The sequence below is a fragment of the Phocoena sinus genome, chromosome 6 (assembly GCF_008692025.1).
Source record: "Phocoena sinus isolate mPhoSin1 chromosome 6, mPhoSin1.pri, whole genome shotgun sequence".
NCBI classification, from domain to species: Eukaryota; Metazoa; Chordata; class Mammalia; order Artiodactyla; family Phocoenidae; genus Phocoena; species Phocoena sinus.
The window spans coordinates 101,268,490-101,294,169 of NC_045768.1; the positions used below are offsets into that span (position 1 = coordinate 101,268,490).

The 25,680-nt window shown below is 45.6% G+C and overlaps 1 protein-coding gene and 1 long non-coding RNA gene across 6 annotated transcripts in view; one reads left to right on the forward strand and one right to left on the reverse strand.

Moving 5' to 3' along the window:
• Positions 1-24,626, reverse strand: part of LOC116755378 — a 38,102-nt gene extending 13,476 nt beyond the window's left edge. The window contains exon 1 of the long non-coding RNA XR_004350343.1: positions 24,464-24,626. This is a non-coding gene — a long non-coding RNA (uncharacterized LOC116755378). The remainder of the gene's footprint in view (positions 1-24,463) is intronic.
• Positions 23,715-25,680, forward strand: part of SLC25A37 (solute carrier family 25 member 37) — a 43,406-nt gene continuing 41,440 nt past the window's right edge. For 2 of the 5 annotated variants that reach the window (XM_032634770.1, XM_032634769.1), the window contains exon 1: positions 23,924-24,054. Coding sequence is in view for 1 of the 5 variants with exons in the window: in XM_032634768.1 (XP_032490659.1) it covers positions 23,842-24,054 (213 nt within the window). In the remaining 4 variants the exon portion in view is untranslated. Of the gene's footprint in view, positions 24,055-25,680 lie in introns of all 5 variants that reach the window. The other 3 variants (XM_032634768.1, XM_032634774.1, XM_032634773.1) reach the window with 3 other exon arrangements.

Consider the following 25,680-nt stretch of genomic DNA (forward strand, 5'->3'; position numbering starts at 1 on the left):
TCTAAGTGAGAGGGCTGAACTTAAGCTTCATAGGCTTCATGGTAAATCCACCTTTAATCCTGAATCTGGTTTTTATTGTTTGCATGGACTTCCTTTTAGCTTGTATTATGTATGTTTTCCTAAACTATGTTAAATATTGTTTTACATTTTTTTTTTTTTTTTTTTTGCGGTACGCGGGCCCCACACTGTCGTGGCCTCTCCCGTTGCGGAGCACAGGCTCCGGACGCGCAGGCTCAGCGGCCATGGCTCACGGGCCCAGACGCTCCGCGGCATGTGGAATCTTCCCGGACTGGGGCACGAACCCGCGTCCCCTGCATCGGCAGGCGGACTGTCAACCACTGCTCCACCAGGGAAGCCCTATAAATATTTTTAAAACATCTCAATGTACTAAATCTTATCCTGGTATACAAATGTAATATTCTTTCAATAAAAAGCTGTATATCTAAAACAATTCAAGTGCTCAGAATAAACTGTATGAAAACACGCAAGTTCACTAAAGATGACCCAAACCCTGTTGTACAGGGATAGAGATTTAAAGGTTATTTTATTGTAAAATACATTGAATTTTCTGTATTCCCTGGTTATCATACATTTTCTCCTTTAAAAAAAAATGATGTAAGTCTTAATTTTTATGCCATTTGTTAATTTATCCACTAGTTACCTTGTAAATGAGAAGTCACAATAGCACTGAACTTTAACTAGTTTTGATTTAAAAGTTTGGTACTGTGAGGCAACAACTTAAATTTTTCATTTTAGTCATTTAAAAGGCATTTAGAGCTTCAAGAATAATTTTGTACGCAATGTTGTTTTAAATTCTGACTAATCTCATAGAAATGCAATACTGTCACTATTAGAAATCCTGAAATTCTATTAGATGTTCTTTAAGACCACACACAGACTGGCTATTTGATCCCTTTTCACTTTGACTCTTTTTAAGAATAGGACCTGTTGTTTTGGATTACCACCTCAGAATTTCCTGGATTTACTCCTGGATGCAGGAGATAAGAAAACGTTTAATTCATAACTTTTATATTAACGAATGTAGTGCAAAAAATAAAGCTCACACAGAAACTAAGTTGCCTTTCCTTGAATGAATCCTGCTTGAATAAAACAATGAAAGAAAAAGAAAAAGAAAATGAATGGTATGTAGTCTAATTTGTAAATGAATGATTATTGAAATAATACACACTGTGGATATATTTTAAGACCTTATGTAGTTTTCATTGTTCTGCTTGTCCTGTGGTTATGTCTAAGACTATAGTGTATGATTCTCTTCAAAGTATATCAAGTATTGTGAATGCTTTGGTTCAGATGTGTCAAATTAACAGTAAAACAATAATATGCCACTCAAAAAAAAAAAAAAGAAGAAGAAACCAGTTATTCGTCAAGGATTGCTGGAAGTTCAAAAATTCTTAAAAAGTTAAGAATGTACCCTTATATTCTTTAAATATACCCTCCCTGTCCCACCCCCCAACTTAAATACATAGCACTGTGTTTGGGAAGAGTGGCAGATTTTATTGCAAAATTAGGTAATTCCCCAAAGTCTGGAAGTATAGAAAAAGGTTCTGGGAATCGTTTAGCTTGGTTCAGGGGGTTCTAGGCAAAGGGCTCTTGTTTTTTACTCACCGATGTTCCATTAACCAGGACACTCCAGGGACTTGACTTAAGATTTACTGACAATAAATATTTAACTACAGTTAAACTTAGCTACTTTCTGGGAATGAGTTTTCTCAGCTGGCTGGGAGTTTTCATCTCTTTTACATTTTTACATTGTAATGATTTGGAGTAGAAAAATTTCTAGAATGACTTACGTACTTTTCTGACTTCTTAAACAGAACACAGAGTATCTAGTTTCAGTTTTCCCAACTTTGCTCTTTCTAAAGGTTGCCACATGGCACACTTATCAGGATCTGTCTATAGCAACACCCTCTTTCCTGCTAATGGCTGTAGAAGTTAACTTCTTGGAATTGCTTGTAAAATAATCAGTGTGCGGTGCTCACACTAAGAGGATTCCCTAAGATAAAAGAACACACAAACTTTATGGCATTTGTTTTGGCTGTTTCACACACCCTCTTTTTTTCCCCTCTGCTTTCTGGTTTTCAGTAATGTTCTAAAGTGGTGGCCTCAAGTCTGGAAGGTGGTACAGGTAGAAAAGAAAGAACAGCATGATTTATTGCAAAACTGTGATCTCTATCAATGTCAAAGCTTTTGCTATTGGCACAGAGCTCTTGCCACAGAACTGAGTTGCCAATAGATGAAATGTGTGAATAACCCTAAATTAAGACAGAAACCGTAACCTTATAGCAGTTATACAGTATCTACTAGAAGATTTTGTGGTTTTACACAAGAATTTCCCAAGATACAGAAGGTGACTATTAATGAAGGCTTTGTAAGTAACAGCCTTATACATCTGAGAAAAATAGGGTTAGTATAGAGCTGGGTCTATAATCTCAGGCCTACTCTTTACAAAACCAGAAGGGGGAAGGGAAGGGAGGATATAAAACGTAGCCACATAGAGGGAACTTTCCTCAACATAATAAAGGCCATATATGACAAACCCACAGCCAACATCGTCCTCAATGGTGAAAAACTGAAAGCATTTCCACTAAGATCAGGAACGAGACGAGGTTGCCCACTCTCACCACTCTTATTCAACATAGTTTTGGAAGTTTTAGCCACAGCAATTAGAGAAGAAAAGGAAATAAAAGGAATCCAAATCGGAAAAGAAGAAGTAAAGCTGTCACTGTTTGCAGACGACATGATACTATACAAAGAGAATCCTAAAGATGCTACCAGAAAACTACGAGAGCTAATCAATGAATTTGGTAAAGTAGCAGGATACAAAATTAATGCACAGAAATCTCTGGCATTCCTATACACTAATGATGAAAAATCAGAAAGTGAAATCAAGAAAACACTCCCATTTACCATTGCAACAAAAAGAATAAAATATCTAGGAATAAATCTACCTAAGGAGACAAATGACCTGTATGCAGAAAATTATAAGCCACTGATGAAAGAAATTAAAGATGATACAAAGAGATGGAGAGATATACCATGTTCTTGGATTGGAAGAATCAACATTGTGAAAATGACTCTACTACCCAAAGCCATCTACAGATTCAATGCAATCCCTATCAATCTACCACTGGCATTTTTCACAGAACTAAAACAAAAAATTTCAGAATTTGTATGGAAACACAAAAGACCCCGAATAGCCAAAGCAATCTTGAGAACAAAAAACGGAGCTGGAGGAATCAGACTCCCTGACATCAGACTATACTACAAAGCTACAGTAATCAAGACAGTATGGTACTGGCACAAAAACAGAAAGATAGATCAATGGAACAGGATAGAAAGCCCAGAGATAAACCCACACACATATGGTCATCTTATCTTTGATAAAGGAGGCAGGAATGTACAGTGGAGAAAGGACAGCCTCTTCAATAAGTGGTGCTGGGAAAACTGAACAGATATATGTAAAAGTATGAGATTAGATCACTCCCTAACACCATACACAAAAGCAGGCTCAAAATGAATTAAAGACCTAAGTGTAAGGCCAGAAACTATCAAACTCTTAGAGGAAAACATAGGAAGAACACTCTATGACATAAATCACAGCAAGATCCTTTTTGACCCACCTCCTAGAGAAATGGAAATAAAAACAAAAAGAAACAAATGGGACCTAATGAAACTTCAAAGCTTTTGCAAAGCAAAGGAAACCATAAACAAGACCAAAAGACAACCCTCAGAATGGGAGAAAATATTTGCAAATGAAGCAACTGACAAAGGATTAATCTCCAAAATTTATAAGCAGCTCATGCAGCTCAATAACAAAAAAACAAACAACCCGAACCAAAAATGGGCAGAAGACCTAAATAGACATTTCTCCAAAGAAGATATGCAGATTTCCAACAAACACATGAAAGGATGCTCAACATCACTAATCATTAGAGAAATGCAAATCAAAACTACAATGAGATATCACCTCACACCAGTCAGAATGGCCATCATCAAAAAATCTAGAAACAATAAATGCTGGAGAGGGTGTGGAGAAAAGGGGACACTCTTGCACTGCTGGTGGGAATGTGAATTGGTACAGCCACTATGGAGAACAGTATGGAGGTTCCTTAAAAAACTACAAATAGAACTACCATATGACCCAGCAATACCACTACTGGGCATATACCCTGAGAAAACCATAATTCAAAAAGAGTCATGTACCAAAATGTTCATTGCAGCTCTATTTACAGTAGCCCGGAGTTGGAAACAACCTAAGTGTCCATCATCGGATGAATGGTTAAAGAAGATGTGTCACATATATACAATGGAATATTACTCAGCCATAAAAAGAAACGAAATTGAGCTATTTGTAATGAGGTGGATGGACCTAGAGTCTGTCATACAGAGTGAAGTAAGTCAGAAAGAGAAAGACAAATACCGTATGCTAACACATATATATGGAATTAAAAAAAAAATGTCATGAAGAACCTAGGGGTAAGACAGGAATAAAGACACAGACCTACTAGAGAATGGGCTTGAGGATATGGGGAGGGGGAAGGGTAAGCTGTGACAAAGTGAGAGAGAGGCATGGACATATATACAGTACCAAACGTAAGGTAGATAGCTAGTGGGAAGCAGCCACATAGCACAGGGAGATCAGCTCGGTGCTTTGTGACCACCTAGAGGGGTGGGATAGGGAGGGTGGGAGGGAGACACAAGAGGGAAGAGATATGGGGATATATGTATATGTATAACTGATTCACTTTGTTATAAAGCAGAAACTAACACACCATTGTAAACCAATTATACTCCAATAAAGATGTAAAAAAAACAGACGAAGCTCAAGTATCACAGATAAGGACTTTTCTTATGCATATGTCGCGTTCTTCATTTTTCTTCCTATTGCAATAACCAGGCAGCAACACAGAGCGGTGATGATTCACAACTACATTCCAAGGCTCTGAGTGCAGGAAGTTATGGCTCATTTGATGTTATCAGTTAGCTGGGGTGGGGGGTGAGCAGATCTAATAAAAAGACATAGAACAGAAGTTCTAAATTCCTTCCAGAAGGAGTGCTCTCACTCTAAGCATCGCAGGACCCGTGTGAATTGCTCCCGCAATGTGTCTATGTGAGATCAACTCACAGAAACACTGTAGGAGAGAGATGGCCTGTTCGTAAGTCAGCCGGGGCTACGACGTTCACCTCTAGCAGATGCAGAGCAGATGAGGGCTCCCAGTGAGCTGATGTTGTTGCAATGAAGATGCGAAGAGGATGGCGCCAAAAGCATAGGAGTCAGAGATAGACGGGCTGTCTCTTCGCTTCCCCACCTCTGTGTGCCTCAGTCTGTCTTCAATGAATGGGGAGGATCACCCTTTCCCCTGCCTTACAAAAGTCCAGCCTTAGAAGAGTCTAGCCTTAGAAATGGCAAATATAAATGATGCTCATGGAAATGCTTAGAGTTATTTGGGGAGGAAGGGGGTTGTGTTAGATTGAAGTATGGTATTGTCTCTCCTGAGAGGCCTAATCCTCATAAGGGAACAGGACAAAGCTCTGTGGTTTGTCAACTGATCCTCTTTAGGGTAAAGCTAAGTCTGAGGGTCGGTTCCCATTCTAGGAGATTTGGAACACCCATAGCCTTGGGAGGGCATTGTGAATGTGCCTGAACTCCTAGAATATTGGTCCTGGAAAGGGTCCGAAGATCACTTCCCTCATTCTATAGACACAGAAATGAAGGCCCAGAGAGGTAAAGGGGCTTTTCCGAGGTCACACAGCTACTCCCAAATCCAGGGCTTCAGTTGACAAGCCCAGAGCCCTTTTCACAGACCTTCTCAAAGTGGGGTCCTCTGAGATGGCATGTAGCAAAAGAGGACTGCAGAATCACCTGATGTGTATACAGGGGTGCCAGGGAGGTGGCGGTAGCGGTGAGGAGAGTTGTTCAAATGCAGATTCCTGGGTCCTACCCCAGACCTACTGAATCAGAATCTTTGGGATCAGTACCTGAGAATCTGTATTTTAGCATGAAGCTATTCTTACACAGCCCTGCTTTATTTCAACAACACCTTGAAGTGTTGCTTCTAAATGACCTATGTAGAGTGGCGACCCTTTATAAACAGTCTCCTAGAGAATGTGGAAAGAACATATGCTATTAGTTGCCACCAGACAATGCCATGCCCTCAATTAGCGACAATGTATGACAGTCAACCTCATGTCCTGTAGGCCACAGTCATACCCTTGAATGTTCTGAACAATCAAAACACATTTGGGAAACAAACACAACTCATGTGGTCCAGTCCCTTTAGAGCCTCTCTTCCCCTGGGTTCTGGAATGGGTGTGCTCTCCTCAGCAGGTCACTCCCACTTTATCTTACTGTCCCCGCCACCTCTCTGAGACATCTCCCTTCATACATGTGTCTCTAGCCTGAAAGCAGATGGTTTCTGATACAGGGCTGAACCCACCCCTCCCTTAATCAACCAAAAGTGCTCTGGCAAGTCCATGGGAGATAAATATAGCTGAGATCTTCCCTGTAGGAACCTCTTGGGAGGTTAAATATGGTGTGTGAACAAGTGATGGAATTGCTAGCAGCTTCCACTTAATGCCCATAAAGGGCCCTTTGCACAAAGACATCAGCTGTGCCGGGCACTTCCAAGCAGAGTTAATCTGAAAGGGAAAACCTCTGAACCCAGCTGGATCCCTGGTGACTCCATAACGGGTTGAAGCTTAGGGAGGATTTGTCTCTTGGGTGCCCATGCACCTGATTGCTCCCCGTCTGCCTCCCAACAGGTCCTCACCTGGCTCCAGATGGCTCTGCTGGGGTTAGAGCCTTTGCAGCGTCCTCCTCTGCCCAGGCAGCACCAGCAAAGATGGAGCCAGATTTCAAGAGGAGCCCCATCAGGGAGAACCACTCATTAAAAGACAACCTCCACGTCAGCAAAAACCCAAGGTGGAGCAAAAGAGGACGGCAGAGCTTTCCTTCGGTCTGCATTTATTTTTTTAAAAAGGTATTTTGGGGACTTCCCTGGTGGTGCAGTGGTTAAGAATCCACTTGCCAATGCAGGGGACACGGGTTCCAGCCCTGGTCCAGGAAGATCCCACACGCCTCAGAGCAACTAAGCCCATGCGCCACAACTACTGAGCCCGCGTTCCACAACTACTGAAGCCTGCACACCTAGAACCCGTGCTCCGCAACAAGAGAAGCCACCACAATGAGAAGCCCACGCACCGCAACGAAGCGTAGCCCCTGCTCAACGCAACTAGAGAAAGCCCGCGCGCAGCAACAAAGACCCAACACAGCCAAAAATAAATACATAGATAAATAAATGTAGTTTTTAAAAAAGGTAGTATTTAGGCTTAAAAGGAGAGGTAGGAAAGGACTGTTATTTGAATTTCTCTGAAATTTGCTTTAGAAAACAAAACCAGAGGCTCCAAGGAAGCAGGAGCCAGGTGTCCCCCAAACTCAGCTCAGCATCTAGCAGCTAAGACGGTGCTCAAAAATGATGTGTCAAATGAATAAGCCAGTATCTGGGTGCGACCACTGGCGGTACGGCCACTTCTTGCTGAGTGTCATTCATTGACACCATGGTGACTGTACCATGGTCCGGGGTAGACTTCTAGACTCAGAAACCCGCTTTTGTTGGCGCCTTGAGAGTATTTTGATTTCTCAGGGGCTGATTTGTATTTATCAGACTCCCAAGATTAATATGTGGAACTGGAATGCCAAGTTACCCAGGAATCACAGAGAGAAATAAATGTGCCGGGGCCTCACATGTCCCCTCTCTGTGCGGCAACCCTCCTGGAAACCACAGGTGACCAGATGGTGACCTGGTGGGCAGAGAGCCAGAACCAGGGGAACTAGGAGAATCAGACATTTCATGATATCAAGATAAGTAACAGGGCTTTATACAGCCATTCAGCCAAAGGCACAGAAATACAGCCCTGCCATCAGCACTCAGGGCCCCTCTGTGTCCTGGCATCAGGCAGGCTGTCATAGGAGGGGCCATCGAGGCTTTGCAGACGCTGCATCTTTCTTCATCTCTACACAGACAGGTGTCGCTGAGGTTTCCGTCCGTGACTCTCCTTTTACTTCCAGATTTCAAGACCACTTCTGACCAGCCCATTCTTTTCCCCCATCCCCCAGTTTTATGGAGATAGAATTGACATAAACACTGTATGAGTGTAAGGTGTACGCATAATGACGTACATATGTTGTGAGAAGGTTACCACAATAAGTTTAGTTAACATCCATCACCTCATACGGTTACAAAACTTTTTTTCCTCATGATGGGAACTTTTAGGATCTATCTCTTAGCAACTTTCTGGTTGAGAGTCCGCCTGCCGATGCAGGGGACACGGGTTCGTGCCCCGGTCCAGGAAGATTCTACATGCCGCGGAGCGGCTGGGCCCGTGGGCCATGGCCGCTGGGCCTGCGCGTCCGGAGCCTGTGCTCTGCAACGGGAGAGGCCACAGCAGTGAGAGGCCCACGTAACGAAAAAAAAAAAAAAAAAAAAAAAGCAACTTTCAAGTATACCACACAGCAGTGTGAACTGTCGTCGTCATGTTTTACATCACATACCCAGGACTTATTTATCTCATAACTGGAAGTTTGTACCTTTTGATCCCCTTCCTCCAATTCCCCTCTCCCCCACCTCCAGGAACCACAAATCTGTTCTCTTTTTCTATGAGTTAGGTTTTCTTAGATTCCACATCTAAATGAGATCATACCGCATTTGTCTTTTTCTGTCTATTTCACTTAGCAGAATGCCTTCAATGTCCACTCTTTGTTTTTCTTTAATTGAAATAGTGTTACTTTCAATCCATTATCAGTCAGATTTTAGGAACCTGGACGTCCTCTTCTCTCTTTCAGGTGACAGCCCGCCTCTGATGTACCGTGTGCAGACTTTTGACACACTCAGAAGAAAGCTAAATTTCCCTCATTGCCAAAGTGGTGAGGGTTATCGTTCTGTAGGCCCCCAAGTACTAACTGACAGCAATTATAAATCAGATTTCTAGATAGAAGATCAGTTTAGGGAGTTTTGTTTTACCTTTCTACCCCTACCCTCTCAGTGCCATGGGTATATTACAAAGAGCTTAGATGGATGATGGTGGAAACCTCCAATGTCAGCTAAGAAGGCCATTACTACTGAGGAATTCACTAGTGGGGACTGTCTGCACTGCCTGAGGAGCCTCTGGTTTCATTTAGGAATAGAAATTTTCAGCCTGTGAGATCCAGCACATGGCAACAATCAAAGCACCACCCAGAAGTCAAGAGGAACAGAAAACAGTAGAATCAGAGGGAAGTGACGGGGCTTCCCTGGTAGCGCAGTGCTTGAGAGTCCGCCTGCCGATGCAGGGGACACGGGTTCGTGCCCCGGTCCGGGAAGATCCCACATGCCGCGGAACGGCTGGGCCCGTGAGCCATGGCCGCTGAGCCTGTGCGTCCGGAGCCTGTGCTCCACAATGGGAGAGGCCACAACAGTGAGAGGCCCGCATACAGCAAAAAAAAAAAAAAAAGGAAGAAGGAAGTGACGATCAGAGAGCACATAGGACCATGGCCAGTGCTCACGGGCACTTGATGTTCGTTGACTGACAGCCTGACGGATTGAATGAATACCTAAATAATCCCACCACCTCATTACACAGAGGAGGAACCTGAAGCCACAGGCGAGGTTAATTTGCTGAGTCATACAGCTGAGCAATGGCACCTGGGCTTATAGGGGACCTGAGTCTCAGCTCTGTGCTCGTGTTATCACAATGATGGCAACTGGGTAAATCCAGGAGAGCTGGGGTGGAGAGGAGGAAATAGGGAATCATAAAAGAGTAAAATGATTTAAAATACAGGCATACCTCGCTTTACTGGACTTTGCTTTATTATGTTTCGCAGATAACTGCGTTTTTTACGAATCGAACGTTTGTGGCAACCCTGCATTGTCAGATGATGGTTAGCATGTTTTAGTAATAAAGTATTTTTAAATGAAAGTGTGTACTTTTTTTGGCCTAATACTATTGCGTACTTAATAGACTACAGCATAGTGGAAACATAACTTTTATTTTTTAATTTTTGTTAAATTTTTATTGGAGTCTAGTTGATTTACAATGTTGCGTTAGTTTCAGGTGTACAGCAAAGCGAATCAGTTATACATATACATATATCCACTCTTTTTTAGATTCTTTTCCCAAATAGGCCATTACAGAGTATTGAGTAGAGTTCCCCGTGCTATACAGTAGGTCCTTCTTGGTTATCTATCTTATATATAGTAGTGTGTATATGTTAATCCCAATCTCCCAATTTATCCCTCCCCCTGTGAACGTAACTTTTATATGCACTAGGAAACCAAAAAAATTCATGGGACTCGCTTTATTGCAATACTTGCGGTAATCTGGAACCAAATCTGCAGTATGTCCAAAGTATTCCTGTAATTATGGAAGAGGAACCCAACCAGCATCAACCTCAAAGTTTGCCCCTGTCCTGCCTTCACACTCTTTCCTCCTTCCTCCCTTCCATCCAGCGTCTTCCTGGACGCTTTTAACTTCCTCTTGCTTCCACCTTTAGGCTCTCCCCTCTATATCCCCTGGAGTCGACATGTATGCATCCCATACCAAATAAAACCCTCACTAGATCCAGCCCCCTTCAAAACATGGCCTTGTTTCTCTTTACTTTTTACCATCCAGCTCCTTAAACAAAAGAAACTAGACGTGCATCGTCCAGTGTGGTAGTCACTAGCTTCATGAAGCATTTGAAGCGTGGCTGGTCTAAACTGAGATGTGCCGTGAGTATAAAGCATGCACGGATTTCAAAGACAGTATGAAAGAAGAATGTAAAATATCTCATCATAATTATTTTGAATAAGTTGGAATAAACAAAATATATTATTAACATTAATTTTCCCCGTTTCTTTCAACATTTTTAATGTGGCAACCAGAAAATTGAAAACTACATTTGTGGCGTGGCTTGTATTTCTATTGGGCAGTGCTGGTCTAGACTCTGCTTCAAAGCATTTAAAGACCATCTCGAACACAAAGTGCAATGCTCATAAAATTAAAACGGGTGTTGAGTCTATGGAAGAGGTTGTGTTCTCAAACCATCATTTTCAATAACCTTTTAAGTGAGGAAACGCAGAGGTAGCATGTGACACGGGAAATCACGATGGAATTAACGTGGTGACCCGCTTGTTAATCAGGGAAATTGACCCTGAAAGGATAGTAATGATACAGCTAATGTTGGTTCAGGCTTTATACCTCTCATAGGACATCCTGGCCTTCTTAACATCCTCAGAAGCTGTTTGAGGATGTGCCTTCCTGAGGACAGCTTAGCACCTTCTGGGACCTAACAGGAATGCCCATGGGGGGCATTTGATGCCCCACGGTGGAGGAGGAAGAGTGCAGAGTCAGCATGGAGTTAGTGGAAGACCTGGGCGCAGATGCTAGCTGAGCATGACCTCGTAGAAGTCACCAACACTCTAGGTTTCCTCCTTGGTGCAATCTTTGTGCTGTAGCATAGTGCTTTCTCTGAAGTTCCCATCTTTCTGTTTTACACTTAGAACTGGGGAGGCCTTGAGGAAATGACTGGAGATCTTTAAGCCTCCACGTACTGTTTGTAAGATGGAGACTAGGACAGTGCTGTCTTACAGAGTGATGGAGAGTCAACGAGATAATCCATGCCTAGCGGATGCCCAATAAACGTGAAGAACAAATAAAAGCTTACAAACTGAAAGGGATCTTAAAGGTCACCCAGTTCAACTCCCACCCAAACTCAAGGATGCCCTTATATTTCCCCTGATATCTGGCCTCCCCTTGTTCACTGCCAATGGAGGGAACCTCACTGTCTCACAGGGCAGAACTTGCTTGTTTGTTTTTAAATTTTATTTTATTGTGATAAAATATACATAGCATAAATGTTACCATTTTAACCATTTTTAAGTGTACAGTTCTGTGGCATTAAGTACATTCGCTTGTTGTTGTATAAACTTCCCAGCTCCAGAACTTTTTCATTATCCCAAACAAAAACTGTACCTATTACACAATAACCCCCCATTTCCCTGTCTCCCCAGACCCTGGTAACCACTGTTCTTCCTGTCTCTATGAACTTGACGACTCTAGGTATCTCAAGTAAGTGGAATCCTACAGGATTTGTCCTTTTGTGTCTGGTTTATTTCATTTAGCATGATGTCTTCAGGAGTCATCCATATGGTAGCATGTGTCAGAGCTTCTTTCCTTTTAAAGGCTGTATAATATTCTATTGTACATGCACACAACCTTTTGTTTATCCATTTATCCACTGATGGATGGTTTTGAATGTCTCTAACCATCAGTTCCTCCACCAAGTGAGCTGAATCGTGCCTTCCTGTGACTTAAACCCATCTGCCCAGCTCTGCCCTTGGGCCAGAGCATCAGACTGGTCTCCTTCCCACAAGAATCCCGGGATGTGAACCACCAACTCCTCAAAGGCTAAGCAGTATTTCATAATTTCCAGACCCTTTGCCATTGTGGTTTAAATCTTTAGACCCACTTCAACTTGCTGATCTCCTGTTCAAAAGGAATCATTCTAAACTGAGCTGGTTTGTACTGGACCCTGGGACTAACCTCCCTTATCCTGACCCTACTCACACAGCTTAAGAATGCATTGCCTTTTCTTTTTGGCAGCCATATTTCACTGGTGCCTCTATCGAACACGTTTTATTGGGTGCCTCGTAAAGGTGAGGCAATTCAGCTAGCAGTTTAGGGCTTGAGCTCGGGGGCCAGACCTCCTAGGTCAGAATCTGAGATCCATCCCTTACTGTGTGCCATTGGGCCTCAACTTCTCAGGGCCTTGTTTCCTTATCTATAAAATAATAACAATGGTAGAACCTGCCTCATTGGATGGCTGTGGAGGTTACATGAATTAGTGCCCGTCAAACATGAGAAGAAGGCGTGGCAGTCAACAAATGTGCTATTTCTCTGCGCAGGGCACTGTGCCAGGTGCTGGGGGCAGGCAGGCAGCCAGGAAGACCAGCTATGGCTCTTTGTGGTTCCCAGTCTAGCGAAATGGTTGGACAAGCAAACCATTACATGACAACCAGAATTTATTCATGGGCAAACATGTAATTAAAAGATATGTTTTTAAGTAGAAAGAAACCCCAATTACACTACAGTGTATAAAGTCTTAGGAGGAGAGGATTGCAGAGAGAGATGGGGGCACAGCAGGGGGACACCTAACTTACCCTCACTTACTCACTCAGTCATTCATTAAAAATAAATTCATATTGGTGCAACCACTATGGAGAACAGTATGGAGCTTCCTCAAAAAACTAAAAATAGAGTTGCCATATGATCCAGCAATCCCATTCCTGGGCATTTATCTGGACAAAAGTATAATTTGGAAAGATACGTGCACCCCTCTGTTCATAGCAGCACTATTTACAATAGCCCAGACATGGAAGCAACCTAAATGTCCATTGACAGAGGAATGGATAAAGAAGACATAGTACATATGTACAACGGAATACTACTCAGCCATAGAAAAAGAATGAGATAACGCCATTTGCAGCAACATTGGATGCACCTAGAGATTATCATACTAAGTGAAGTAAGTCAGAAAGAGAAAGACAAATACGGTATGATATCACTTATATGTGGAATCTTAAACATGACACAAATGAACTTATTTACGAAACAGAAACAGACTCACAGACATAGAGAACAGACTGGTGGTTGCCAAGGGGGAGGGAGAGTGGGGGAGGGATGGATTGGGAGTTTGGGATTAGCAGACGCAAACTATTATATATATGTATGACAATCACTTTGCTGTACACCAGGAACTAACACAGCATTGTTGATTTACAGCATTGTAAATCAACTATACATCAATAAAATAAATTGATGGGCTTCCCTGGTGGTGCAGTGGTTGAGAGTCTGCCTGCCGATGCAGGGGACACGGGTTCGTGCCCCGGTCCGGGAAGATCCCACATGTCGCGGAGCGGCTGGGCCCGTGAGCCATGGCCGCTGAGCCTGTGCTCCGCAACGGGAGAGTCCACAGCAGTGAGAGGCTCGCGTACCGCAAAAGATAAATAAATAAAAGTTGTTTTTAAAAAGCAAAAATAAATACTTACTGGGTTCCTACCAGTGTTAGGTACTATTGTTGATTCTGGGAAGTAGCTGTGAACAAGACAAAGATCTCTCTCCTGGGGAGCTTACATTCTACTGGTGGGAGATGGACAAAAACATAATAAATACAAATAAATAATAAAAATTCGATTGTACATTAATAACTACAACTCTACTGTCTATTAGAGGCAGAGCTGGCATGATCCTTGATAGATCATATGTCCTATGTGAGCGACAATTAGCACTTCGGGATGAATCCAGGGGTTTTGGCTTGAACAACTAGAAGCAAACCCGTGAAGTCAGGATGCTTCCCAGAGGAAGTGGCATCTCACTGGGGACTGGAAGGACAAACAGTGGCCGTCCAAGTGAAGAGAGCCAGGAAAAACGTCCTGGGAGCTGGAGCTTGTCCCAAGCTGATGGGCAACTACAGCATCATGCGAAGTCCTACCAGTTCAAGAGGGCCTGTCCTGCCTTGCTTGTCCGTAAGGTTCAGGATTTAAGGGCACAATTTTATCAATATGTTTTTAGAGATTTAAAAAAACAACCTTGACTTTTAGCCTTCTGTAAAGCTACTCCTAGTATTGTGTCTTCCAAGAGGTTGATAAGTTTGCATTCCATGACTTTTTCCAGTCGTTAAAAAAAATAGTTGAATTGAACTTGGTCAAGGACAGGGTACTGTGTGACACCTCCCTTGCTGGTATTGGCCCCATTAATCAACCTCCTTGGGTAGTACAGCTTACAAATCAATCCAACCATAAAATAATATAACATGGCCTGCATTTCTCCATCTAACTCTGTAATAACAGCCCTAAGAATCAAATGAGATAAGATATGAGAAAGTGCTCGAAAACTTTCCAGAGTTCTACAAGTTGCCACTATTTAGTATGACTTGGCCACCAAACTTCTGGGAATGAAGAGACATGGAGATTAAGTTAGGACTCTGCTGTCATAGGACAGGTGATTAAAGGACAGAGCAGCCTCTCTGTATTTCCACCTGTATAAATGTGCTACATTGTAATAACCTCACACCTGGGCAAGTGCACAGCCTTTTAAAAGAAACATGCTTTACTTGCACCAAACTGATCAGTTTTGAGAGATGGCTATAGCTCTTGAAGTGACTTTTGTGAATGTGAAGCAAATGGTGAGAATGTGAATTGGTCCTTTTTATGATAATATGGAAAGGAAATCTGTTAATTGTAGCAAGTAGTGTTCATGTCCTGATTTTATATACTTGCATTTATCAAAACATTTTGATAAAAATGTTACAGACTTGCATTTTTGAAAAATAAAAAGAACACTTAAAAGGCAGAATCAACTGCTGATTAAGAGACAGAAAATCTTTGGTGAATGTCAGCGTGCTATGAAAAATGTCCATGGCTACTGTAAGAGCTAACAAACATTTGTCAAACACTAACGGGGAAATGACATTTCTGAATACATAAATACATATACATATATAGAGTGCTATATATATTTTCTTTTTTAATCCTATAATGTAGGAATTAATGTGCCCGTTTTATAATTGAGAAACTAGACTCAGAGATGCTAAGTAATTTTTCAAAGGACACACAGCTAGATAGTGAGTGGTAAGTCAGGACGTCTGAGTTCAAAGTTCATCTTTTCTGCTATGTTCTGCTTCCTCCTCAATCGATTAAACACATGCCTGTTGCTCTCCTGTTATGTGCAGGAATCTGTGCTAGGTTCTGGGCCTACAAAGGAGCATAAACCAGAGATTCGGCTCTCCCGGGCTTAGGGTCTAGATGGGGGACAAAGGTATGTTCTGAAACAAACTACAGTACAAGGAAGTAAATGGTAAATGTCATGTGGGTGAGGTAGTACACACATCCTAGAGAAGTTCAGTGGAGAAAGATGTGTGTGGGCTGTCTGGGTCAGGGAAGGCTTCCTGGAGGAGGGGACATTTTATTTATTCATTTGCATTTATTCATTCGTAGCCTACTCTGTGCCAGGCACGGTTCTAGGCACAGGGACAGCGCTGTGAAGATGTGACACCCAATGTCTGTTTCCTTGAAACTTACTCTGTGTGATAGCCAGAGACACACACACAGAGAGAGAGAGAGAGAGAGAGAGTGCAAGAGGAAGAACAAACAAACAAAAAAACAAACAAAGATAAATTAAGAAAGTAATGGGTGCTATACATTTTTTAAAAAAGTGATCGTGGTACTGGTTTAATTTGTTCTCTCTGAGGAAGTGACATTAAAGCTGGTACTTGAGAGACAAGAATCTATCCATAGACTTACATATACTACCAAATGTAAAATAGATAGCTAGTGGGAAGCAGCCACATAGCACAGGGAGATCAGCTCGGTGCTGTGTGACCACCTAGAGGGGTGGGATAGGGAGGGTGGGAGGGAGACACAAGAGGGAGGAGATATGGGGATATATGTATATGTATAGCGATTCACTTTGTTATAAAGCAGAAACGAACACACCATTTTAAAGCAATTATACTCCAATAAAGATGTTAAAAAAAAAAAAAAAAAAAGAATCTATCCATGGGAAGAGCGGGCACTGGACATTCCAGGCAGGGGGAGTATCATCTCCATTCTCCTAAAGAGCGCATCTGCTATGCTCAGCAATCTATCGAATGGTTGGAAATATGGCAGCTATGCTGCCTAGAGGATTGTGATCAACACGTTCTTAATGACGGTAAGGCTCAGGGTGAAACTCACCTGCGGAATCTGGCGAATGCGGGCGTGTGCTAATGTGCCATGTCAGGGGAACCCGGCCAGAGCAAGCATTGATGACTATTGGTTTTTACAGAGAAGGCATCTGAGATAAGACTAACGAGCGAGCTTTGATGACTATTGGTTTTTACAGAGAAGGCATCTGAGATAAGACTAACGAGCGAGCATTGATGACTATTGGTTTTTACAGAGAAGGCATCTGAGATAAGACTAACGAGCGCAATAAAGGAGTCTTATCAGCCTCTAGGATTATTTCAAAGGTGGGTGAATTGAAAAAGTACTGAATGGAACACCTGGGTTTTTATCCCAGTTCTTCCACTATCCACTTCTGTGTCTGTGGACAAGTTACTTTACCTCTTGGACCTCTTTGGTCACCTGTGAGATGGGATTATAGACTATATCATATTCTAGGTCTCTTCCACTTCTCAGGCTTTGCAACTCCATGCTCCCAAGAAAAGTAGCACCCCGTTTTAGCGTTTGTGACATGTATCAATACTTTGGAAAAAAAGAAAATGTCCCTTTTTTCTCTCTTCTCCACCGTCTGTGCTCAGAGCCTCAGGAGCTATGGTGCAACATGGTTTAATTTCCTGGAGATCATGAATGTCTGTAGCATTTTAACGTTATTGTATAGGAATATGGAGCTCCTTTGAAGGAAACTCTTACTACTGTGATAAATATTGATCATTTACTCAATTTACATCCTCAAAGAACTTGAGGCAACATAACTATAATAATAAATAGAAGGTTGGGAGAGCCAGGAAGGAGGCGTGAAAGAGTGACAGGGTTCAGTTCACTTCCTGAGGGTCAGAGAAGACTTCCTGGAAGGGGAGCCATCTGAGCTGAGAAATGAGTACCTGTGACAGGTGGGGCATAGAAGGCAAGGGTAGGCTATAAGTAGGACGACCATATCCTAGTTTCCCCAGGACGGTCTCAGTTTCTACCTCTGTCCTGGTGTAATTCTCACCAGTGTCCCTTGTCACTCTCAAAAAGCATCCCAGTTTGGATGACAAATTACACAGTCGCCGTAGCTATAAGTGACACTCTCTCAGAGGCCTGAATCTCCCCATGGCTGACAGGATCTGAGAGAAGAAGAGAGAAGCCAGGAATGACTGTAAACTTGCCAGTCGGTTGCCTGGTAAAACAGAGGTAAGAGACAGGAAAAAGTAGCCTGAGAAGGAGTTGTCAACTAGGAGGAAAGATTATGAATTCAGTTTTAGATTGGACGGATAGAGCTGGAACGGGATTGGCACATCACTGGGTCCAACTCTTCCTTTTGAAGATAAAGGGACGTGGGCAAAGGATATGAGTCAGGACTGGAACCCGGGCTTCTCCCCCGACAGCCGGCAGCTCTAGCCTCTCACCACCACCACCCACCCCCGCCTTGAGCGCAACAGTTTTCCTCCAACATTCATGTCTGCTCGGAACCTGTGCCCTTATTTAGAAATATCTTTGCAAATATAATCAAGCTAAGATGAAGTCATCCTGGCATAATCCAATGACAGGTGCCAAGGAACGTCGAGGATTGCAGGGGAGCCGCCAGAAGCTAGGAAGGGGCAAGGAAGGATCCTCCCTTAGAGCCTTTGGAGGGGGCATGGCCCTGCCAACACCTTGATCTTGAACTTCTAGCCTCCAGAGCCATGAGAGAATATACTGCTGTTGTTTCAAGCTGCCCGTTTGTGGTGTTTTGTGACGGCAGCCCTAGGACACTGATCTACCATCTGAGCTTCACATGAAGCGGTCTGAGAGACATGAGAAAATATGGGGCTGGAGTGCAGAGGAGTGGTCAGGATTGAAAACAGAGCCCGGGCTGGGAACGGGAACGTGGGAATGGAAGCGAGGACCAAAGGGAAGAGAAGAAAGGAGCTCTGAGGACAGGAGGAAGGAGAGGCCGAGGAGGCAGAGGGTGCTGCCTGAAGGGCAGGAAGAGAGCGGAAGTAAGGGAGGAATTCCTGAGGAGGCGGGCTTCAGAGGTTCCCGCCAGGAGAGGCGGGCTGATCCGGCAGTGAGGTCATTGGTGACCTTTTCAAGAGCTCCTTTCGAAAAGTGCGGGAGTGAAGAACCTAGGGGTAAGACGGGAATAAAGACACAGACCTACTAGAGAATGGACTTGAGGACGTGGGGAGGGGGAAGGGTAAGCTGTGACAAAGTGAGAGAGTGGCATGGACATATATACACTACCAAACGTAAAATAAATAGCTAGTGGGAAGCAGCCGCATAGCACAGGGAGATCAGCTAGGTGCTTTGTGACCACATAGAGGGCTGGGATAGGGAGGGTGGGAGGGAGGGAGATGCAAGAGGGAAGAGATATGGGGGTACTTGTACATGTATAGCTGAGTCACTTTGTTATAAAGCAGAAACTAACACACCATTGTAAACCAATTATACTCCAATAAAGATGTTAAAAAAAAAAAGTGCAGGAGTTAGAAACCACGAGGCTTCAGGAGTGAATCAGGAGTGAATGCCTTGTAAGGAAGGATGGCCAGGGGCGATCATTCTTTCTGGGGCTTCAGAATGGAGGAGATAAATAGGGCAATAGCTTAAGGCGTGGAACAGGGAAGAGGGATTTTATTAGGCTATGGAGGATTGAGTATATTTGTGGAAAAAGGTGAGGAAAGGGAAAGATGACAGATGCAAGCTCTTTTGGTGGGTGGCTACGGATGGCCCAAGGTCACCCATGCGAACACACAGATGTGGCACACCCTACCCTACAATTCAGCCACTGCTTGGCCTCCACTGGGGCCTCAGGGCTCCTCTGCTACCCATTCCGTCCACCTCTGGGGCCTTGAGACATCTGCTAGGTGATGGGTTCTTGAGTGAGAGTGGGAATGACTGCAGTGCAGAGACCCTGATGTGAGGAGGGTATGGCTGGCATCGTTGGGTCTCATCTGTGAAAGTGCAGGGGGCAGCTGCCATGGAGGATAGCACACGCATCCGCGGGACAGGAGTCAGGGTGGGGGGGTGGCTGTCGCACAGCAGGGGGGCCCAGCCCTATCACAGGGGACTCCGCCGCAGAGTCTACAGCAGTGTGAGCCCGGCAGGCTTCTGGGAGGCAGAGCTGGGCAACACTCCTCTCTCAACCGGCTGATTAAACTACCAGCTCGGACCCTCTCTTGTCACCACCTTTCATAAAAGGAAGGCCCATAAACTGAGGCAGCTCTGCCTTCTCTATACCTGGTGGCCCACCCCCCCATCCCTTCCTTATTTGATGGGGGGCCCTGGAGGGAGGCTAGCTTTTGGCCTCCATTTCTTCTGTCTCAAGGGGAGACTCATCCCTGAGGATGAATCACAGATAGAGCTTTTAGGGAACACAGTGCTGTCTTTAGGAAAGCAAGAGGTTCTGGGATTATAGGGTCAGATGTGTAAATGAGGGAGACACCCTGCATGTCTAGAGGCCCGCGCAGCCCTTCCAACGTATACACTTGACTTAAAGATAACGGAGATGTGGAGGAGTCCACACTGTGAAAAACAAAGGCAAAATGCACACCCCACCTGGTACCCAGCACATCACACCAGCTGCAGTCCCTCCATGGTCCGGGCCTCCCTTCTGTTAGAGGAATTCTGGGGTTCCAGGGGGAGACACAGCATTGGCTAAATTCTGGGTAGGGTGTTAATATATCTGTGTGTTGCATGGGTGGGCAGGTGGATGCCAGGGTTTAAGTAATTATTGTGAAAAAGGTAGGATTTTGGAGGAAGCCTGGACCTCTTAACTCTATACTCTTAACTCCTTTCTGTCCTCTTTCCTCCCAACACCCCCAAATTATACATACTTCACCACGAGCTTCTATTCTATTTTTTTCTGTATTTCATTCACCATGTGTTAAGTGGCAGTGCCCATGGTAAGCAGGTGAGGAAGCATGCCAACCAAAAGGGCCAGAGCCACATAGCTGCTAAATGGTGGAATCTGGGCTTGAACAGGTCCATGACTCCAACTCAAATGCTCTTCCCCCTACACCCTCTGTAACTTCCCGTTTCTAAGTGGAGCTTGACTCCCAGCTGGGCTAAAGCAGCATGATGGCATCTTCAGAACTTCAACATTCAGGAACTTTATGTAAGACTCGGCTGGTACCAGCAAGTCATTCTGAGTCTCCTGGTTTACCCCACAGGGCAGGATCTCCGCTCCGCTCCTGGGTCCTTCCAGTGCTGCCTCCTTGTTGGCAGTGTGGTCAAAGCACTGGGTTATGGTGTCTGGGATCTCACCCCTCCTTGCAAGCAGGCCTTCCTCAGATCTAAGACCACGTCTGGCTGCTGCATTCTGACATCTAGGGAAGCCTCCTTCATTAGGATGCCCATTTGCTACTATACAGAATATTGTTGGATGGGAAGGAAGAGCTGAAACCTAGGCGGGGACTCCAGAGATGATTCTCAGACCCACACCTCCAAATTGGCTTCCCAAGGGAACCTCCACCACATCCTCAAAGGTGAAGGCCACCTGTGGAAGCTATGGTGCTGCCACCATCCCTGCTGCCACTCCCACTGGCACAATTGCCTCTCAACATTCATGAACTTGGTGTCCAGACCCTGAAATGCTATTGTAACAGGCAAGCCACTGCCCACCCCAACTTCTCCTAACCCAAGAGTCTATGATTTCACTAGGCAGCGTATAACTTCAAAGCAGCAGGAAGGTGGTCTCTATCTGCTTTCCACTTCCCAGATCTCCCTAGTTCAGAATATAAATTATATCTAGACTCCTAGTTGCAAAGGAGTCTGAGAAATGTGGTTTACAATTTTCTGGTCACTACGGTACAAGGAGAAGTTTAAGATGGATGCTGAGGGCCAAACCACCATATATATTGGTGAGAAAAAATATTGAATATTCAAAATAAATATTCCAAAGAGTTTCTAAATGCTTCTGGCTTAACGTTTGTTTAATGAAATTTAAAAAAAATCTTAGGTATCTGAAGATTATGGGCATGTTCACAAGTGCCAAGGGTCCTCTTAACCATCCACAAGCTTACTCTTCTCCACCAATATCACCATTGCAGAGTTCAGGGGGTTTCTCATCCGTTGGGAGATTAGATCCTAAAAAGAATGATCCATTTTCATTCTTTCCATTTTTTCAATTATAGAAACAATACAAGCATTGTTTGTCTGAAAAAAAAGAGTAAAAATACCTCTAATCCTATGTCACTATCACAATGACCACTTCACTCTTTTCCTATGCATATTTACATCTTTGTGAATGTAATGTTCATAGAATTTTGTTTTGTTTTTTCACATAACATTGCATCCTAATTATTTCCCATGTCGTTGCGTAGCCACAATTTTAATGGCCCCATAATATTTCATGAATACAAGTATCATAATTTGCTCAGCCAATGTTCTCTAGTTGAACATTTTGGTTGTTTCCAATTATTTATTACTATGAATAATGCTTTGAAGAGCGTCACGCATATTCAGACAGTTGTGTCACATTCCCTGAAGTGGGACGATGAGTTAATATGTACTGGTTAAAGGGTATCCATTTTTACACGAGTATCAACAGGTTTTGACCAACATTTCTTCAAAATCACCTCTGGCAAAAGCAATTACTAAATTGTTCTCCAGCAATTACTAAATACAGAGCGTGTTTCTACCTAGCCCATCCTTAGCACCCGTCTCGGGAGCAACTTTTGGCAGCTACCAAAATTGGGGAAATGGTGCCCTTGGCCGTGAAGACTCTATTGACATCACTCACATCACTGAATCTCAAATCCCAGAGAGCTGCCTGGGTTGTTATGACCCAAATCTTGGGACCAGGGTGAGGCCAAAGAGGGTGTGCAGCATCTTCAGGGTCTCCTGCACCTTTTCATATCTCAAGGCACAGCTTTTCGGACCAGAGAAGCCTTCTTTGGATAAGGTGCAGTAAAAGTTGATCAGCTCCAGCCAAATCTTAAGCCCAGAACACGCACATTTACATGTGCAGATGCCATGCTTTCAGGGAGCCTTAGATAAACAGGCAGGTTACTCCCCTACTTTTTGATTACTCCCCCTTCTCCCAGATGGAGAAAGACAATATTATTTAGGTTAAAATAAAACAGTCTGGGTTACACTTTAAGAAGATAGCTTGGGATGAGTTTAAGATCTAGAAGACCAGAGTCTTTAAAGATAGGCAGATGCAATACTGCACGATTTCACTCTCTTGGCCACTTTGCACCCTACTGTGAGACCAGGCTTCTAAAGCCCCTCCAGCCCCAGGAAAACGTGCTGAAGGCGCCTACTCGGAAGGGCTCCATCCTGGTGACTACTTATTGCTCAGTCCCCGGCAGGGTGGATTTAGCCTCTTGGTGAGAATAAGGAGGCACAAGTTTTGCTCTATGTATTATGTGTTTTCAGTGAGACAGAAAAATTCGAGTAAGTGGCCGTTCTCCTCAACGAAGCAGCCTGGCACAGCATCTTGACTTTTCACTTTGTTCCCTCCATGGGACGTGCTCTCGAGCTGCACAAAAGGAGGTGCACCCCTCATATCGCGCAGTGGGTCCTCAATTCTAGAACTCCACTCCACCTCCACGTGTGCCTCCACCCCTCCCCTCCTCCAGCCACCATAACTGCTCCATAAATGACGTTCGCAGCAACTTCCCCCCTCCAGGCCTGAGGAATGCCAAAGCTTGCTGAGCAATACTGTTTGCAAAATCCCCGGCTCTGGGGGCAGATTTTCCGCTGCTCCGAGTCTCCCTCCAGCCTCAAGCATTGCCCAACCCCTACGGTCCGTCTGACCCTCCCCCGCGACTACCCCCTGGTCTGCCCCAAACCAGGCAGCACCACCCCAACAGGAGGTAAGACAACTTCCCGGGACACCCCAACGCCTCCTTTCGCCCCCATCCGGTAGCTTGGAAATTTGCACTGGGCAGTGACGTCACACTGGGAGGCGGGTCCCCACTGTCCCGCACACCAATGGTGCGGCCGCGGCCGGCCTCTCCTTTCCCAGTGATTGGTGCCCCTCTGCTCCACCCCAGCCCGCCATGGCGTCAGGCGCCGCAGCACCCGGGAGGTGGTTCCCACTTTAAAGAAGTGAAGTTTTTCGCCCCCTCCCCCTCCCCGCCCGCCTCCTGCAGCCTCCCGCGCCCAGCGGAGCCGGCGGATGGAGCTACGCTGCGGCGGCGTAGGGACCCAGGCTGGAGGGCGCAGGATGGATGGGGACAGCCGAGATGGCGGCGGCGGCGGCTGCAAGGACGCCGGGTCGGAGGACTATGAGAACCTGCCGACCAGCGTCTCCTTATCCATCCACATGACAGCCGGAGCGATGGCCGGGATCCTGGAGCACTCGGTCATGTACCCGGTAGACTCAGTGAAGGTGAGGCGCGAGGGGACTTTAGGGACGGAGCGAGCGGAGAGGAGAGCGCGCGCGCGTGCGTTTGCATCCCGCGCAGGAGCAGCCTGGATGCAGCTCTCCGAAACCGCGCTCTCCTCGGGGCCGCGGCGCCCCGGGTCTCCTGGGTCTCACCGGGAGTTGGCGCGCGTAGCCGGGGCGCCGAGGAGCGCGCTGCGCAGCTCCTTCCGCTGTGCGCCTGGGCCCTGGGGGCACCCCCCGCGCCCACGAGGGTGCCCCAGCCGGCGCCCCGCTCCGCCGCTCCCGCCGAGTTCCCGGCCCGGGCTGCTGGCGGCGCTGCGGCCGGCGAGGAGGAGTGGCGAGCGCCGCTGGCCTCGGTGGTGGCGGCGGGGTTCCCGAGGGAGGCGGCCAGTGCACCTTTGCACAGTCTTACCACTGTCTGGCCACGCTGTCGGAGAGTTTGCGGTCCCGGGTCGTTGCGGCTCCAGCTGGCGCTCCCGGTGTCCGAGCCGTGGCGAGCGGTGTCCGCCGGCCGGTGCCGGGTGGCCGAGGCTGCCCACACGTGCGCTGTCCCGGAGGGACCCGCCGCCGGGAGCGCTAACCACGCTCGCGCCGAGGAACGTGTCCCCGGTCCGGCCGGCCCGGCCACCCGCCCTCCGGCTGTCGAGCCGCTGAGAGGCAGTAAGACTTGCAATGACATTTGCCTTCTCATTTTGTTGCAGGGAGGCGGGCAGGTAGGGAGAGCGTGTGCTATACAGCCGTTCTTACGGTTTGTGTAATAGACGTTCAGTTGGCCCGGTACTTCCCGGGTGGTTTTAAATGCATTTCTGTAAGGAGGCAGTTTTAGCCAGGCGGATTTTGCCTGAGTTGCCCTCAGTCAGCCTGTTCAGGATACCGAATGGCTAGGGGATAGAGTGCTGAGGGGGAGTAATACTAGTACTGACACATCGCACTTTTGTGGGCAGAACTCATCTAAAACATACAGCAACCCTGGGGATTAACCGATGAAGAAACCGTGGCACAGAGAGGTGAACAGATTAGCCTGCCCGGGCTCATGAGCCACCTGTATCCTCCGACTCCAGCCTCAGTGTGCTTTGGGAGATTTGGGGACCTCTCCGGGTGGCAGTTATCTTGGAAGGCAGGCCCAGCAGAGTTCCCCAGTTAGCATCTGTATCTTGTTGCTGATGCTGGCCCCATGTGAGTGGCGTGAAGGCCAGGATGTCTAATGCGGAGGGTTTTCCCTGCCCTGGGCAGCTCTCAGAGCTGGCAGTCGGTGGCTGGACAGACACGGGTCCAGAGAGAAGACCATGGGCATTGGCAGTAAGGTGAGCCCAAGTCTATATCATGCTGCTGGGACTGAGCCATCACCCCTTCTCTCCCTCTGGCATCCCAGTGGGGAATTAAGGGAATGGTCCTTGCCTGCCAGGGTTACAGAGGCCACAGGGAGATCTTGTCTTTTAGGTTTCCAAAGCTGCTCCAGGAGAGACCCTGGACAGATACCAGGTGGCATTTGTGTAGGAAAGAATCCTTCACATGTAATAAAATTCCCCATGTTTGAAGTTGTTGTCTCAGGTGCCTTGGACAGAGTGTGGGAACGTTGGGAGCAGGGAGATGTTATTTGAGCAGGCACCAGACCCACTGGGTTGTGGA